Raw genomic sequence first — 16370 nt, 5'->3', positions numbered from 1 at the left:
ATGTAACCAGTCCACATGCTACAGTTGACAACAGACATAATCACAATCCACTAAATAAGTCCCACCCAGGCACGCTGGGACTGCAACCTTCGCCCTTAGTTGAAAGGACAGGGGCTGGTGCTGAAGGAGAACTCACAGCTGGTGGGAATAGCAGGTCCTTTATCTTCTCTGTTGGGGTATCACTAGAGGGCAAGATCACACAGGTATACTCATGTTCTACTGAGCCCACCAGTTTGTATCTGTACCCAGAGTCTGAGATCTCCCAGTTCAGGGGCGTTTGGATGAGCCTGTTGTGATGATCAGAGCCTGCCCTCCATATCCAGGTTCAGCTTCTCGGTCCCTCAGGAGTGTGAGGATCTGTTGTTTTCATTCACGGCCATCCCTCAGACTCCACTGCTGTAATTGTGGTGGAAGCACATGCCAGAGGAGAGCCCAGTTCTGCTGAGGTTTCTGGGGATTGTAGCATAACTCACAACCCACTGACACTGCAGCATAAGCGATGAGGTGAGGGTTAGCTGGAAGTAAGGGCCTCTCAGTTATGTGAGGAGAAGGTGAATCAAAGCCATATGCAGCACTGGGAGGAGGCACTAAGGTAACCTAGCAATTAGAGAGTAAATAGACTAGTGGTCTGACCTTCTGCGACGGAACATGCCTCTTCTTCCCACAGACCCTCCGCGCCGCTGGGAAAACTTACATGATCTTCTTTGTGGTGGTCATATTCCTTGGTTCCTTCTACCTCATCAACCTGATCCTGGCTGTTGTAGCGATGGCCTATGCCGAGCAAAACGATGCTACCATGCTGGAGGAGCAGCAGAGAGAGGAGGAGTTTCAGCAGCTCCTGGAGCAGCTGAAGAAGCATCAGGAGGAACAAGAGAAACTGGTCAGTGCCAGGGGGGCCTGGCTGCCCTGGGGATTGGGTGCACTAAGAATGTGGGGCCAGAGTCTAGGTCTGTACTGCAGCTGGGAGCAAGCCACCCGGACCAGGCCGACAGGGCAGGCCTGGAACTAGTCCCAGAGTGGACTTTGCAGCTCGGGCTGCCCAGTGTAGGGGATTGGGTGGGAAGGATCAAAGGAAGGAGACACCGAGGGGAAGGGAAGATGAGGAAGAGGGGAGGCACTGGGCAGAAGAGCGAGCTTAGCCAGTGGCAGTGGTAGGGAGGGGTGGGATTACAGAGAATTTACAGCCAGCGTCATCCCAGAAAATGGGATGAGAGATCCAAGCTACAGGGTCCTCCACTGAAGCTAAAGAGCCCCCAGCCCGACAGAGGATGAGGTGCAAATGTGGCTCAGAAGCCTGGCAGTTCTGTGTGGCCATTCCCTGCCAGAGCTGAGAGGAGCTTGCAGGTCTGGGTTGAAGTCCCCAAATCCTCTTGGCTCCTTTCTCAAAGCAGCCTGTGCCAGGCAGACCTGAAGGAGGTCCCAACTCCTCCCACCTCCCCATTGGACTCACCCCTAGGCACCACGCCCAGCAGCCTCAGGGGTCCTGCCCACATTGTGAGCAGCAGATGGGAAGGGCCTTCACAGCCTTCTGGCACCATCCTTCACTCCGCCCTGAAATGCAGCCTTTGGGGCTCCGGTCCTGGGCTGTAAGGTTGCCAGTTTTGGTTGGATGTGTTCCTGGAGGTTTCATCACATGGCATAATCTTTCATTAAAGATTCATCTTTAATTCCTGGAGACTCCAGGACAATCCTGGGGGGTTGGCAACCTTCCTGGTTGCACTGTAGCTGCTCTGCCCTGAGCAGCTTCTAAGCCCCTGCTCCCTGCAGCTTGCCTAGGGGGTGTAGTCAGAGCAATAGGGGTGTGGCCGAGGCATCCCCGCATCCTGGTGCTGTCAGGCATTGCAGCAGGTGCACGTTGGAGTGACCCTCAGGCAGGTCTATCTTACACTGAAGGAATGGCCCAGGACCTGGGGGCGGGAGGTGGCTTAAGGCCACGTTTGAACCCCCGTGTTGTTGTGACAAGGGCTCCTTGGCTGCAGCCTAGGATCTCTTGTCTCATTTGCTGTGTTGCTGTTGGCGGTTAGTTCCCACCTCCCCCTACCACTGCCACTGGCTCGGTTCACTCTTCTGCCCAGTGGGCCTCTCTCCCTCTCCTCTTCCTTATCTTCCCTTCCCCTCGGCGAGCCCATCACTATGTCCATTCCCTACACGTAGCAAGCCTGTAAAATATGGGCAAAAGCTTCTCCAGCACCTGACAAGGCTGCCTTGCTGGTGTCTGCTCCAGGTACTTGTCATTTTTAATATCCTCTAATCACCATTTTGGCCCTTGTTGGCTTCTTCCCGATTTTTCCCCATGACTCATCCCTGCAAATCTAATTTTTGGTTGGGCATATGACCAACTTCCTCACTGATCAAGAAAAGTGCAAAATTGTGATTCGCTGTATGGGTTATCTGCCTCTGATCCCCCAGTAGTTGAACCAGGATGTCTGTTTCCAGCCCATGTTTAGCTACCGTGTCCTATGTGGAGATGGTTCACTTTCCCTTGGAGACCTTGGTGTCTGCCCATCACTGTTCTCTGCAGGGATGGCCTAAGGTGCAAAGTTCATAGCTGAACTCTAATGCTCACCCACCTTTGGCAAGAGACCTTCATTAGGGCCCAGTGTGCTGTCATTAAATACACCCCCAACTTGCTTCCCCCCCGCAGCTAAGGAAGTGGCTAATCCATGCCCTGTCAAAGGGTCAAGGGTGCAGGATTGTGCAGGGTTAGGATGGGGCCATGTCTAGATCTTTGCAATAATAATACTAATCCCATTTCCTGCTTTTCATTTTCAAAGCCCTACACTAATTAATTAACCCTCCAAACACCTCAGTGTGGTTTTATTTATTATTACCCCAGCCTGTAGATGGGAGGAAACTATAAAACTGGGATAATGACGCCCAGCGCAGCTGAGTGTGAACCAGAAATGCCATGATTTTGTTCCATTCCGAAATGGAATGAACACCAAAACACTGAAATTTCCTGTGAACTAAATTCAGAAAAAAATGGGTTGGGGTTGATTGAAACGTTTTGTTTTGATAAAGTAAAAACGTTTTGTTAGGATTTTAAAACTTTTTTTAAAAAATGATTTAAACACCATGAATTTTCTGCCAAAGAATCATATTGAAATAAAAATGGAAACATGCTGCTCCCAAAAATGTCAAAATGAGCCCTTTCAATGTGATCAAAGTGCTTTGTGTTGTGGTGGTGGCGAGGGAGGGGGGAATTAAACAAAATGTCATCAGAATCAATACATTTCTCTGAATGTGTCCATTTGAACAAAAATGGCAAGTTTCATCAAAAAACCACTTTGATGAAAAAATGGTCTCCAATGCTAATACTCACCCACCTTTGGCAAGAAAACTTCATACAAGCCGAGTGTGCTGTCATTAAATACATCCCCAACTTGCTTCCCCTCCACATTCATTCAGATAAGGAAGTGGCTAATCCATGCCCTGCCAAAGGGTCATATCCAGCTTCTCTTCCTACCAGAGGAGATGTGCTTCATCACCCTCCTAGTGAAATAGTGTTTCCTAATATCCAACCTAGACCTCCCACATTGCAGCTTGAGACCATTGCTCCTTGTTCTGTCATCTGGTACCATTGAGAACAGTCTAGATCCATCCTCTTTGGAACCCCCTTTCAGGTAGTTGAAGGCTGCTATCAAATCCCCCCTCACTCTTCTCTTCTGAAGCCTAAACAAGCCCAGTTGCCTCAGCCTCTCCTTGTAAGTCATGTGCCTTAGCCTCCTGATCATTTTCATTTCCCTCCGCTGGACTCTCTCCAATTTGTCCACATCCTTTCTGTAGTGTGGGGCCCAAAACTGAACGTAATACTCCAGATGTGGCCTCACCTGTGCTGAATAGAGGGGAATAATCACTTCCCTTGATCAATGCTCATACTAAAACAGCCATTAGCCTTCTTGGCAACAAGGGTACACTGCTGACTCATATCCAGCTTCTCATCCACTGTAATCCCTAGGTCCTTTTCTGCAGAACTGCTGTCTAGCCATTCGGTCCCTAGTCTGTAGCAGTGCATGAGATTCTTCCTTCCTAAGTGCAGGACTCTGCTCTTGTCCTTTTGAACCTCATCAGATTTCTTTTGGCCCAATCCTCCAATTTGTCTAAGTCACTCAGCTTTGAGTTTGGTTTGCTTTGAACTGAGAATGTGCTGAAAGTAGGGTGACTAGATGTCCCGATTTTATAGGGACAGTTCTTATAGTCAGGGCTTTGTCTTTCATAGGTGCCTATTACCCCCCACCCCGTCCCGATTTTTCACACTTGCTATCTGGTCACCCTAGCTGAGAGTGGAGAACTGTTTGCACACAGCGGTAGCTCTGAGGCCTCGAGGAGAAAAGACAGGTCAGCAGTGGGAGAGGCTGCTCCATTTCCATTCCCCAAAGAGATAACTCTGGCAGCTGTTACCCATGTCCCTTCCTGTGTCGAGCTGACAGGGAGGCAGCACGAGCTGCGTCATTTCCAAGGTGCATCCTGACCTGTTTTCATGAGGGAAGACTAAGCATTAAGCAAAGAGAAATGTGTCATCAAACTATTGCCTTAGTCTCCGCAGAAAGATTCCCTCCCCTCCCCACAACACACACCCTGCATCCCACTGAGGAAGCTCTCACCGCAAAAATCTCTGGTGTCTTTGCAGTTACGAGACCGTAAATCAAGCAGATGCTCCCAGAGCAGCAGCGCAGTGGAGAAGAAGACAGGGGACTCTGCCCAAGCTGCGGCTAACAATGAAGGCAAATCCAAAGACTGCAACGGGCGAGTCATACCCAGGGTCGTGCTGGAGCGCTCGGCGATGATTGAGGAAGTATATACTGGTTATGTTTCCTCTCTCCGGTGCTGTCTGTGCATGGCAGGCTGGATTCGTCTCTGCACTGCTGCAGAGCCCAGCAGAGGGACCAAGTGGGGAGAGGTTGGAATGGCCTGTCCTGGGGCTGATGGGAGCCACAGTCCGAGGGCTGCTCCAACTCGTTCTGCTTGCTGCAATGGCTGTGATGGACTGTTACAGCCCAGCAGAACATCTGGGGCTAACACTCCAGCCAAGACCCTGTCCTGTCCCCAGCTCCAATCACTTCCTTTTTATACAACTTTCAGCCTTTAGAACATCCCTCGGGGATGTTAGTAATGACCTGCCTTTACTGCAGCCATAGAGTCATCTGATGGTTTAAGGAGCTTCCCACAGTAGCTTCAGACCCATCTGGTTATTACCTGCCTAGTTCTTCCTTTTAGTACAACCCAGGCTGTGCCATGAGGACCCATGTGATTGTTATGTTGCCCTCCCTCTAAGTGTGTTTAATGGACTGCTGTGGCCCATGTCCTCATACTATGACCTGCTCTCCTTTTTGTAGCCAAGTTCTGTGGATGAGCAAGGCAAGTCCGATCCTGATCAGCTGCTAGCAGGCAGCCAAGACGGACCTGGTCTCCAGCAGAGAGCAGAGAGCGCAGTCAGCATGATCTCTAACACCATGGAAGGTAGATTTCCACCCTGATAAAGCAGGGGCTGTGCTGGGTACTGTTCAGCTGGAAAATGCCTAGCCGAGGACACGCTCCCATGTGCCACAGAGAGCTCTGTATGGATTGACTGTAACGCTGACAATCAATGTCAAATCCATAAAGGCTCTGAAAAGCAAAAAGGATTTTCAGGACAAATGTTGCTTAATATAAACCAGAGAATAAGAACATAGGATAGGAAGGGACCTATTGGGTCAGTGAGTGTGGGCCCTCGCTATTGCACACAATCCGTCATATCGTTCTGTTCATAAACTTAGCAAACTCCATCTCAAAACTAGTGAGGTTGTCTTCCCCCACTGCGCCCACTGGGGGGGCTGTGCCAGACCCTCCCACTTTGGATGGTTAGAAACCTTCTTCTAATTTCTAGCCTAAATTTATTCCCAGCCAGTTTTCTCCCCTTTAGATCTTGTGCCAACATTCTCCCTCTCTGGGGTTTACCCCTCCCGCCCCCCAACACTATTCAGTGCTATCCCAGCTCCAGTCTAGCTGTGCTATGCTGTTCCCCTCTTCCCCATTCTTTGCCTGCTGCTTGTCTTAGATTGTAAGACTGCTTAGCGTAGCTCCATGTAGGTCCAGTCTCCTCTAGTGCCTGGTCCCCCAAAGTAGCTGCTCAAGGAGTTGCTCCTTTAGCTTAGGTGACAGTGGTGCATGCTCTCCACATGAAAGCGAGCTTTCAGTCCCTGCTGACAGCCTGTGAACAGTGCTTATTGCCCAGGCCCTTTGACGCAGAGGCTGTGTATTTCCGAGCTCATCAGGTTGTGGGCACGCTGCAGGATTCCAAAGAGAGGATAAAAGGAGCAGAGCGAGATGGCAAACAGTCATAATATCACTTCAAACCCCAGATTCATCTCTTAGCGCTTGGCCGCCTGGTTCCACGGGCGGTCCACATGGAATGCTTTTCTTAACGCGAGTAAGATATCCCATAGACTCCTTGGCAATGGTTTGTGTTATGGATCCAGCCAGAGCTGCTATGCAGTCTTTATAGCATGTGCAGCCACGAGTGATTCTGTGACTTCCTAAATAAAAGCACACTCTATTCATTTACTGATTTATCCTCCTGGCTATAACATGTCTCTTCGACGGCAGCCCTTAGCCAATCCCATCTGTGAACACAAATACAAAGGCTGCAAGCTGATCCAGCGTAGGGACTGTCAGTTCAGACATTCCAGCTGACCCCAACTGCACTGGGGGACAGGCCCCCAGTAAGATAGCCAAGATCCAAAGCTCAGAAAAGGTTTGATAGACCAGGAATAGTTTATTCACTGACTCCTTGCCCTTTCCAGTCCTCTTTGATTCAGTGGATCAGCTGCATTTCACCTGGATCTGTTCCATCAGAGATGCAGCTGTTCAACAATAATTGGTGCTGGGATATTCAGAGGCCCAAGGGAATTAGGCACTCAATCGTAGTGGCTGTCTCAGACTGTAATCCACTTAGGACAGGGACCATCTGTTTGTTCAGCACATAGCACAATAGGGTTCAGGGCCAGGAGTGGAGCTCCTGGTTGCTGTGGTAATACAAATAAATATATAAATAACCATTTCAGTGGGATTCGGGTACTGAACTCTTGGCTTATTTGAAAGCCTCAGCTTAGATCAGCTGCATTTTTGAATGTCAGCCCAGCCAAGCTGGGTTCAGACACTTTTCTCCACCAAGTTGTTTTCCTGTGCTGCGGTGGGAAACGTCACATCCTGGACTGCAGCAGACAGGTGTCTGCCAGTGGGTTTGCATACAGCCTAATGAACCCATTCTCGAGGACGAAGCTAATGCCTGTATTCCACAGATGCCTGTGTTCCTGTTACACCTTCATGATGCCTACCACATCTGTGTGCCCCAAACAGCCCTTTACACAACCATAACAAAGAGTTTGGCACCTTTTTGAACCGACTCTATGTCCAGTGTCCCAGTGCACTAGTCTTGTTGCCAGCGCTAGGCTGGATCTAGAATCCTCAGCCAAGCTCCCATCTGTTGACTAAGCATGTGACTCTTCTCTGGAGGTGCCTGGGCAATGACACAAGGTCTTTGTCTCTTGTTTTCAGAGTTAGAGGAAGCTCACCAGAAATGTCCGCCCTGGTGGTATAAATTCGCCCATATGTTCCTAGTCTGGGACTGCTGCCCTCTCTGGCTGACGCTGAAGGCATTTGTACGGCTGATCGTGATGGACCCATTTGTCGACCTGGGGATCACAATCTGCATTGTTCTCAACACGCTGTTCATGGCCATGGAGCACTACCCAATGACCAAAGAGTTTGAGAACGTGCTAACTGTGGGGAACCTGGTAGGAAATTGCCTGGCTTTGATTTTTCCATTGATCACCCTTTATAGCTCTGCTCCAGAGCTCGGCGAGGGACCTATGAGCAGTGAATGCGGGCGTGTGGACAACCCCTGCTGTACTGCAGGGACAGTGCTGAGCAGAGTTGGATTGCAGCGTGACTGCACCATCTCAAGGAAAGCTACCATGAGAGGCAGAAGGGGACCAAGGGCCGCCCCTGTTTCTCCTGCTGGAGCTTCCCTGGAGAAGCTCACAGGCCTGACACCTCCTTGTCAGCCCTGATGCAACTGTGCATCATAGCCCTGTGAATGGGTCCCAGCCCACTATAGGGAGCCTGGTCAAAAAGACCACTGCCAGCATGGGCAATTCCAAGTGAAGATGAGACTCCAGACAGCCAGGCTGTCCATCAAGGCACAGCCCCGAAGACTGGTCCTGCCAGCCTGTTCTCTGCCCTGGCAAATCCTGGGATGTCAGACACCGGCCTTGCTCATTACCTGGCTGAGTGTTCACGTAGCTGTGCAGATGGGATTTTCCAAGGAGTCGAAAGGAGATAGGCACCCAAATCCCACTGGAATCTGTGAAGTAAGCACCTAACTTCTGTTGGCTCCCTGGAAAACCCTAGCCTGAGAAGACTCCGTATTTGCCTCCTAGCTGTGATTTCCTCCCCAGCAAAGCCAGAGTCTCAGCCCAAGCAGCTTCTGTTTCCATGTTGCGAGGTGTCCCCATGGCCCAGGGTGGCAAAATGATGATTTCATTCCTTTGTGTCTTCTGAATTGGATATTTTCTCCTCGCTGGGCTGCACAGGGCCATTTGAACTCTTGCATCTGGACATGGGACCCTCTTAGCTGTCAGCAGAAGCAGGAGACTCCAAGGGCATTTTGCTGGGTATTGGGGGGCCCTGCTGAGGGGCAAATGTTAACATTCCTGTAGCTCTTCACAGACCACGGGAATGTGCCACACAATTACCATCCCGCCTGGGAATTTCACTGGGGCATGGCCCCAGCCCCCATCAAATTGCTAACTCCACTTGGCTCTCCTGAACACCCCAGGTTAAAATGTTTCCGTACAGTGGAGGATGCATGTTTCACCCACCCATGTTCTCACAAACTCCTAAAGAGGCCAGTGAAGGCCCATCATTTTAAAGAGGGCTCCTGATCCTGGTGGACCTGCAGCCCACTTTTGAGGATGTGGTACCGGTGCCCCTGTGCACCCGATCTACAGAGCAGGTCAGTCTGTTACAGCCTTTGTTTGTCTTAGCAAACATAGACTAGAGCTGTCCCAGCTGGCGCTAAAGAGCTGGGGTGTAACGGGCTCATTTCCTCTGTGGATCAGGCACAGAGGGGGAGCTGTTAGGCACACATACCACTATTTCTGGGAGCCTGCCTTGATACCAACTGGTGTGATGCTCTTAGGCACTGAGTGACCGCAGCCCCACAAATGCCCTGGGGTCTGCATGTGGGCCGTTCTTCAGAGAATCAGGTTCTAGGCAGCCAGATTGGAGGCCACTTTTGGAAATGCTGCAGCCTCAGTAAACAGCCTGGAAGCTGGACCCCTGGCTCTCTGGGCAGGGTGCAGCAGAGCTCAGTCCCCAGCTCATGCAGGGCTCAAGTCAGCAGCCCTGGAAATCTCATAGACTCATAGACTTTCGGATCAGAAGGGACCAATATGATCATCTAGTCTGACCTCCTGCACAAAGCAGGCCACAGAACCCTACCCATCCACTTCTATAACAAACCCCTAACCTATGTCCGAGTTATTGAAGTCCTCAAATTGTGGTTTGAAGACCTCAAGCTGCAGAGAATCCACCAGCAAGTGACCCATGCCCTACGCTACAGAGGAAGGCGAAAAACCTCCAGGGCCTCTGCCAATCTGCCCCGGAGGAAAATTCCTTCCCGACCCCAAATATGGTGATCAGCTAAACCCTGAGCATGTGGGCAAGACTCACCAGCCAGCACTCAGGAAAGAATTCTCTGCAGTAACTCAGATCCCATCCCATCCAACATCCCATCACAGACCACTGGGCATACTTATCTGCTGATAATCAAAGATCAATTGCCAAAATTAAGCTATCCCATCATACTATCCCTTCCATAAACTTATCAAGCTTAGTCTTAAAGCCAGATATGTCTTTTGCCCCCACTACTACCCTTGGAAGGCTGTTCCAGAACTTCACTCCTCTAATGGTTAGAAACCTTCATCTAATTTCAAGTCTAAATCGATTCAGAACTGAGGGGCAGGGCGGCGAGAACAGCGTCCAAGTGTGACTGTAAGGGAAGACTCTCTGGGAACTGCCAGGTCCAGGCAGCAGGAGGGGAAGGGAGGAGGAGGAAGAAGGAGTGGTGAGACAGGAGGCTGGTGTTGGAGAGAGGGGAGCAGAAGCGGGTGTAGCAGAGATGGAGGAAGACCGAGCTGTGCTGGCCAAGAAGGTTGTGAGCTTGATGCAGAAGGCAAGAGAGGGCCAGGTGCCTGAGAGAATGAGGCACAGCTGAGTGGCACAGCCAGGGGGCTCTGATCCCTGGGTCAAAGAAAACATCATCTGAGTGTTGAGAGTGAGGAAGAGACCTCCCAAAACGACAAAGAAATGAGAAGCCAGCGCTGTGTGAGTGCCACGCTGGGTCTGGCTACACAGCATTTGGGGCAGGAGGGCAGGACAGGCAGACAGGCCTGAGCTATATCGGGTGAAGCTGCGTCCACTCTGGCTGTACGAGCCCAGCCCAGACCCTGGACAGCTTGCCTGCACTGAGGCCTATGCTGCCGTGGCTTCACTGCTATTGGACTATGCATGCTGCAGTCACCCCCAACCCCCTTTGCAAGGTAGCCATATCTTGTACATGTGTCACTGCAAAGCCTGCATTAGCTCCCCCTCCCTGCCCCCTTGCTTTCTGCATGAGCAGAGCAGGCCTGCGTTAGGTGCTACATGGCAAAGAGGCAAGCACCCAGCAATTCTTGTTGTCACATTGCCGTAAGACGGGGGGAAGCCGAAGGGAACTGGGATCAATATCTACTTGTTTCCCTTTGTGTGCACAACCCTTGCCATCTCATCCCCCGAGCAGACTGTGCGTGTCCAGGTACTTTCTGTTCCTGGCTCTCCCTCCATGCAGGGGATCCAGTATTTCATGACTTCACTCCAATTCCCTTTGCATTTGAACATAAAGCATGCCCCAACTTTCTCTGCCTTCCCTCACATGACTAGGCTAGTCCCACTCCCAGAACCGCTGTGCATAGCTGCTGAATGGACATGGAGCGGGGGGCAGCGGCCCTAGGCAGAATGACGCTAGTCACATACCAGCTTTGTATCTGATTTCATTCAGGAAATACAAGAGGATTAATAGACTATTGGGTTTAGCACAGTCTATCCACAAAACCAGCTCTGGCTTTTCCTTTAATCTATTTACAATCCTCCCACAGAGTTTAAATCCAGGAGGACAGTGGAGGGTCGGGGAGGCAAAGAGCCCTGCTAGTGCCTTCCCCAGGCAGGGCTGTGCATGCAGAGAGAGTGTGCATGCTTCCCAATGGCCTAAGCATCCATATTGCTGCTGCCAAGCACCCACTCGGTCATGCCCCCTGCCTGCCTCCTCATGCATGTCGTTCGTGCCGTGGGAGCCGAGAGAGTCAAACCATTCTCCCAAGGATAAGACCTCAGCACATTTGCAAACCGCTTGCCCGCAGCGACAGAGCAGGATGTGACCCTGCTACAGACTGAAGCAGGGTCAGACAAGAAGCCTGCCAGGGAACCCAGCTGCTGCTCACACTCTCCCCTCCCATCCTGCTCCCCCCCACCAGGCCCTATGGAACTCCAGTGAAGGATGGTCCATGAATTCCGAGGTGGGGAGCATGGCATGAAGCCAGTGCTCCCGCCCGCTGGTGGATTGCCCTTGGGAATTACGTACACCGTGTGCCTAGACTCTGGCCACAGACGTGACTTTGTGGGTCATGACCGAAAGTCGGAGAGTTAGAATAAAACCTCTTCCTGCTGTAGCTATTTGGGATGAAGAGGAGCAGCTCCCATCATGAGGGAGAACCTGAGCACTAAGCATGAGTGGAAAGGCCAGCTAGCCCACTAGCCCTTCAGAGATGGGTTTGCCGATTTAAACGTATTAGAGATAGCTTCTCTCTGAGACCCAGCAGTCGGATTCTCAGAACTCAGTTACAGTTAGGGCACCAAAATCAGTGGCCAGATTTGCCAGAGCTCAGCACACTGGGGGACAGAACACTTTTGAAAATCTGGCCCATGATGATGGTAACATTTGCTGCCATTTGAGTGCCAAACTCAGTCACAGGGACGGCTCCAGGCAACAGCACGGCAAGCATGTGCCTGAGGCGGCAAGCCACGGGGGGCGCTCTGCCGGTCGCGGCGAGGGTGGCAAGCAGGTTGCCTTCGGTGGCATTCCTGCGGAAGGTCCGCTGGTCCTGCGGCTTCGGTGGATCTCCTGCAGGTGTGCCGCCGAATCCGCGGGACTGGGACCTCCTGCAGGCAAGCCGCCAAAGGCAGCCTGCCTGCCGTGCTTGGGGCGGCAAAATACCTAGAGCCGTCCCTGCTCAGTCAGAACCCTAAGGGAAAGTGCTCGTCTCCTGCTCAGAAAGCAGCCGAATGGATTACACAAAACCCACTCACCCTCCGCTTCCCAGAAAACTCCCGTTTCAACTGAGCCCAGGCAGAATCTCTGAAGAAAACCTTGTGGGGGAGAGAGGTAAGGGAGTTAGAATGAAGAGACCTTCTCCTTGGGCTCCCTTGATCATCTTGTCTGACCTCCTGCCTAGGACAGACCAGAGGAATTCACCCAGAAATTCCTGCATCTGGCTCAGCCCCCTGTAGCTGGACGAGACAATATGATTATAATCAGTCTGGCCGGTGAGGAGATGAAGCCCAGCAGGAGTCAAATACAAATGGAAACTAAAGTCAGCAAAATGAGCATTGCTGAGCTGAACACGTGCCATGTGTGCAACCTACCATCAGCCCAGCTCTGCACACCCAGAACTCTGGGCCTTGAAATGCAAACACTTGTAGTAGGTAGCTAATTGTCACATAATTGCTACTGTACTGAGGTAATGCGATAATGCAGAGCATCGTTATAGTCCCAATCAGACAGTAATGTGTAAAAGCCAGATCGCTTTACCCAGCAGCCGACCTCAGGGGGAGTGACAGAGGCAGAGAGCTAGACGGGCCCCTGGGTTTCCTCCTGAGTTGAAAGTAACTTGAGGGTGCTACTTAGTCAACTGGATTTTATTTTGTTGTGACAACATTCCCCCATGCCAAGCGTTTCTGAAGGCAATTGGCGAAAGCGTTTAGCCGGGGCTCACACACAATGATGCTCTTTCTCCCACTTCCAGTCAGCCCAGAGCTGCCGCATAGCAGCGATACTACCTTCGTTTGGGGTCTCCTGGAGCCCGTCACACTCTCACACGGCTTCCAGCGAAAGAACTCCAGTGCACTCGGTCTCTCTGGGCTTCCAGGAAGAGAATTCCAGGGCTCTGCGTCTTCTCAGGCTCTTGGACTATCTGCTTTAGTTTTACTTTTCCTATGCCGTTTTGTCTGACATGCCTGGTGCTTGACATTTGATGCTCTGCCGTTAGGGCACGTCTACACTGCACTCGGGGTGTGATGCACAGTGTGGAGACATATCCGAGCTAGCTTTGTCTGAGTGCCATAGCGGTGCAGCTGCAGCAGCATGGGCAGTGGCTGCTCCACTCTGTACCCAGGGTCCTGGGTGGGCAGGGGTAGCCCACGCCACGCTCCATGCTGCCACAGCTTCACCGCTATGATTACCTGAGGTAGCTTTCATCTAGCTAGAGAAGATACAAATGGCCACACTGGTTCAGACCTGTGGTCCATCTAGCTCAGTATCCTCTCTGCTGACAGTAGGCAGAGGCAGATGCTTCAGAGAGAGTGAACAGAATAGGGCAATTATAAGTGATCCATCTGCTGTCATGCACTCCCAGCGTCTGGCAGGCAGCGGTTAGGGACCCCAGAGCATGGATTTGCATTCCTGCCCATCCTGCCTAATAGCCATTGTTGGGCCTATTCTCCATGAACTTACCTAGTTCTTTTTTAAACTCAGTTACGCTTTGGTCCTTCACAGCAGCCCCTGGCAAAGCTAGATCGAAGCTGGCTCAGGTATGTCGATGCATGCTGCCGTCGCACCTCCCAACGGCAGTGCAAACAGACTCTCAGCGGCAAAGCATCAAACTTGCAGCTCTTTAACCCTGGGCTGCTCTGGGAGTGACCAGCCCCCAATGTAACTAGCCCCCGGAGGTCTGCTGTAAGTTACCTCCGCCCTGCCTGGGCTGCCTCTGAAGAGCTCTGCCATTGCTCAGAATCCCCACAGTGCTGTGTGCTCTGACCCTGCCACTGGCCCACTCCACTGCCAGGGACTGATGGCAGTCTTACGCAGTGTCCGTATGGGGGGAATTGTTCCCAGGTTGGGTAAGGGATGACGGGCTGTCTCGGGACGGAGCCTCCTTCCTCTGGATCTGTGCTGTTTCTATGTCCTCAGACATGCTAAAATGTAAACCTGCTTTCCCACCTATGTGTGAGGCCGAGCTCTATGGTGAGACCTGTGATCCCTATTGTAACTGGGGACGGAGTGGGCAAGGGCTGGGTTGTCCAGCACACCCCAAAACCAGTTTGGAGGTGATGCAGGAGATGGTCCTGAACCCGTACTTTTACACAAACAAGGTCAGGGGGAGCTGCAGCAGTACCTGTAGCTTTGATCATATGCCCTGAAAGGAAAGGCACTGAATGTTCAGTGGTCAGCACAGGGGCCCAGGGCGCACTGCATTATGGTCCCAAGCCAGGGTCCATTTGCAGAAGCACGGACTCAGTCGGCTTTGGATCAGGCCCTCTGGTGCTGTGGCATGATCTCAGTCGGCTGCCTACTACTCCTTTCTACGCCTGGGTGGGCTCTGGGGCTTGATCCCCCTTGGGCCCATCCCCTCCCTTGGGGCTCTGTGATGTGCTGATTGTGTGATGAGCACTAACGGTCTGTTTTCAAAGGTCTTCACTGGGATCTTCACCGCGGAGATGGTGCTAAAGCTCATAGCCCTGGATCCCTACAACTACTTCCAGCAGGGGTGGAACATATTTGACAGCATCATTGTCACCCTGAGCTTGGTGGAGTTGGGCCTGGCCAACGTGCAGGGGCTCTCTGTGCTCCGATCCTTCCGCCTGGTAGGTTGCCCTGTGGCTCTGCTGTGCTGAGGGGCTTCATGGCAAGTGCCATACCCAGAGAAGGGTCGTTTCTAACTCCTGGTGGTGATGGTCACTGAATCACGATGGGTTCAAAGATCAGGCTGATGCAGCCCGGGTTGAACATTCCGCGTGCCCTGGCGGAGCTGTTAGCATGGTGGGTGCGAGGAAGGCATGTCTGTACAGTCCATTTTAGATAAAATGGCAACAGCAGCTCCCCTAGTCTTACTAGGGCAGTAGCTAAACTCACAGGGGCATCTGCATTCCCTCTGAGCTAAAGTAGGAACAGCCGGGCTGGATCAGACCCGTGGTCCGTCCAGACCAGTGTCCTGTCTCTGTCAGAGGCCAGGACCAGATGCTACAGAGAAAGATGCAGGAAGCCATGCAGGAGGTAGTTAGCCATCTGCCCCATGACAATTTCCTCCTCACCCACAGTGGTTAGAGGTTGGGTTAGGCGTGGAAGCAGGAGGCTTCGTACCCTTCCAAAACACTTGTGTTTTTAGTATTTACCACTGTCACTCTGGTTACTATCTGAATGCTGTCACTCAGAATCCTGCATCCTCTTGGTGTCAGTGATATCTTGTGGCAATGAGTTCCATGGGCCAATCAAGGTTTCTGTTTCCACCTCCTTGCAGCTGAGAGTTTTCAAGCTTGCCAAGTCCTGGCCGACCCTCAACATGCTCATAAAGATTATCGGCAACTCCATGGGGGCTCTAGGAAATCTCACCCTGGTACTGGCCATCATTGTCTTCATCTTTGCTGTGGTGGGCATGCAGCTGTTTGGGAAGAGCTATAAGGAGTGCGTGTGCAAGATCTCTCTGGACTGCACACTGCCCCGCTGGCACATGCACGACTTCTTCCATGCCTTCCTCATTGTCTTCCGCATCCTGTGCGGGGAGTGGATCGAGACCATGTGGGACTGCATGCAGGTGGCTGGCCAGCCCATGTGCCTTATTGTCTTCTTGATGGTCATGGTCATCGGAAACCTTGTGGTGAGTTGCTGGCTCACGGTAGTGTCCGTTGATAAAATGGGACCAAAGGGAGAGCAATGAATACTGGGTTAGATGGACCTTTGGTCTGACCCAGTATGGCCATTCTTATGTTCCTATGTTCTTATCTGAAATCCATGTAAGGAAGATACCTGAGCCATCCAATACTCGCTCTCAGATCCTCACCCTCTAGCAGCCCAGCCACTAGTTAGTATTGTTATTAGGATAAACATATCCAAAGCACCATCCCTACAGGATCTGTGCCCCATTACAAACGTACAGAAGAACATCAGTCCTAAATTACTTATCTTCCAGTAGCCCATACAGGCACCAGCCGAGGTTTAGGCCCATTGTGCTAGCTGCTGTACAAACACAGAGCAAAAGACAGTCCCTACTTTGAAGAGCTAAGATAGGGAAAGCTAAGGC

General features: G+C 51.6%; 1 protein-coding gene across 3 annotated transcripts in view; it reads left to right on the top strand.

Moving 5' to 3' along the window:
- SCN4A (sodium voltage-gated channel alpha subunit 4) overlaps positions 1-16370 on the top strand; it is a 176736-nt gene that overhangs the window by 103382 nt on the left and 56984 nt on the right. For all 3 annotated transcript variants that reach the window (XM_030541361.1, XM_030541362.1, XM_030541363.1), the window contains exons 10-15: positions 668-880; positions 4631-4795; positions 5337-5460; positions 7537-7775; positions 14764-14937; positions 15591-15947. In XM_030541361.1, coding sequence (XP_030397221.1) covers positions 668-880; positions 4631-4795; positions 5337-5460; positions 7537-7775; positions 14764-14937; positions 15591-15947 — 1272 coding nt within the window. The remainder of the gene's footprint in view (positions 1-667; positions 881-4630; positions 4796-5336; positions 5461-7536; positions 7776-14763; positions 14938-15590; positions 15948-16370) is intronic.

Source organism: Gopherus evgoodei, chromosome 23, assembly GCF_007399415.2.
Source record: "Gopherus evgoodei ecotype Sinaloan lineage chromosome 23, rGopEvg1_v1.p, whole genome shotgun sequence".
Lineage (NCBI taxonomy): Eukaryota > Metazoa > Chordata > Testudines > Testudinidae > Gopherus > Gopherus evgoodei.
This window is presented reverse-complemented; position numbering and strand designations above follow the sequence as displayed.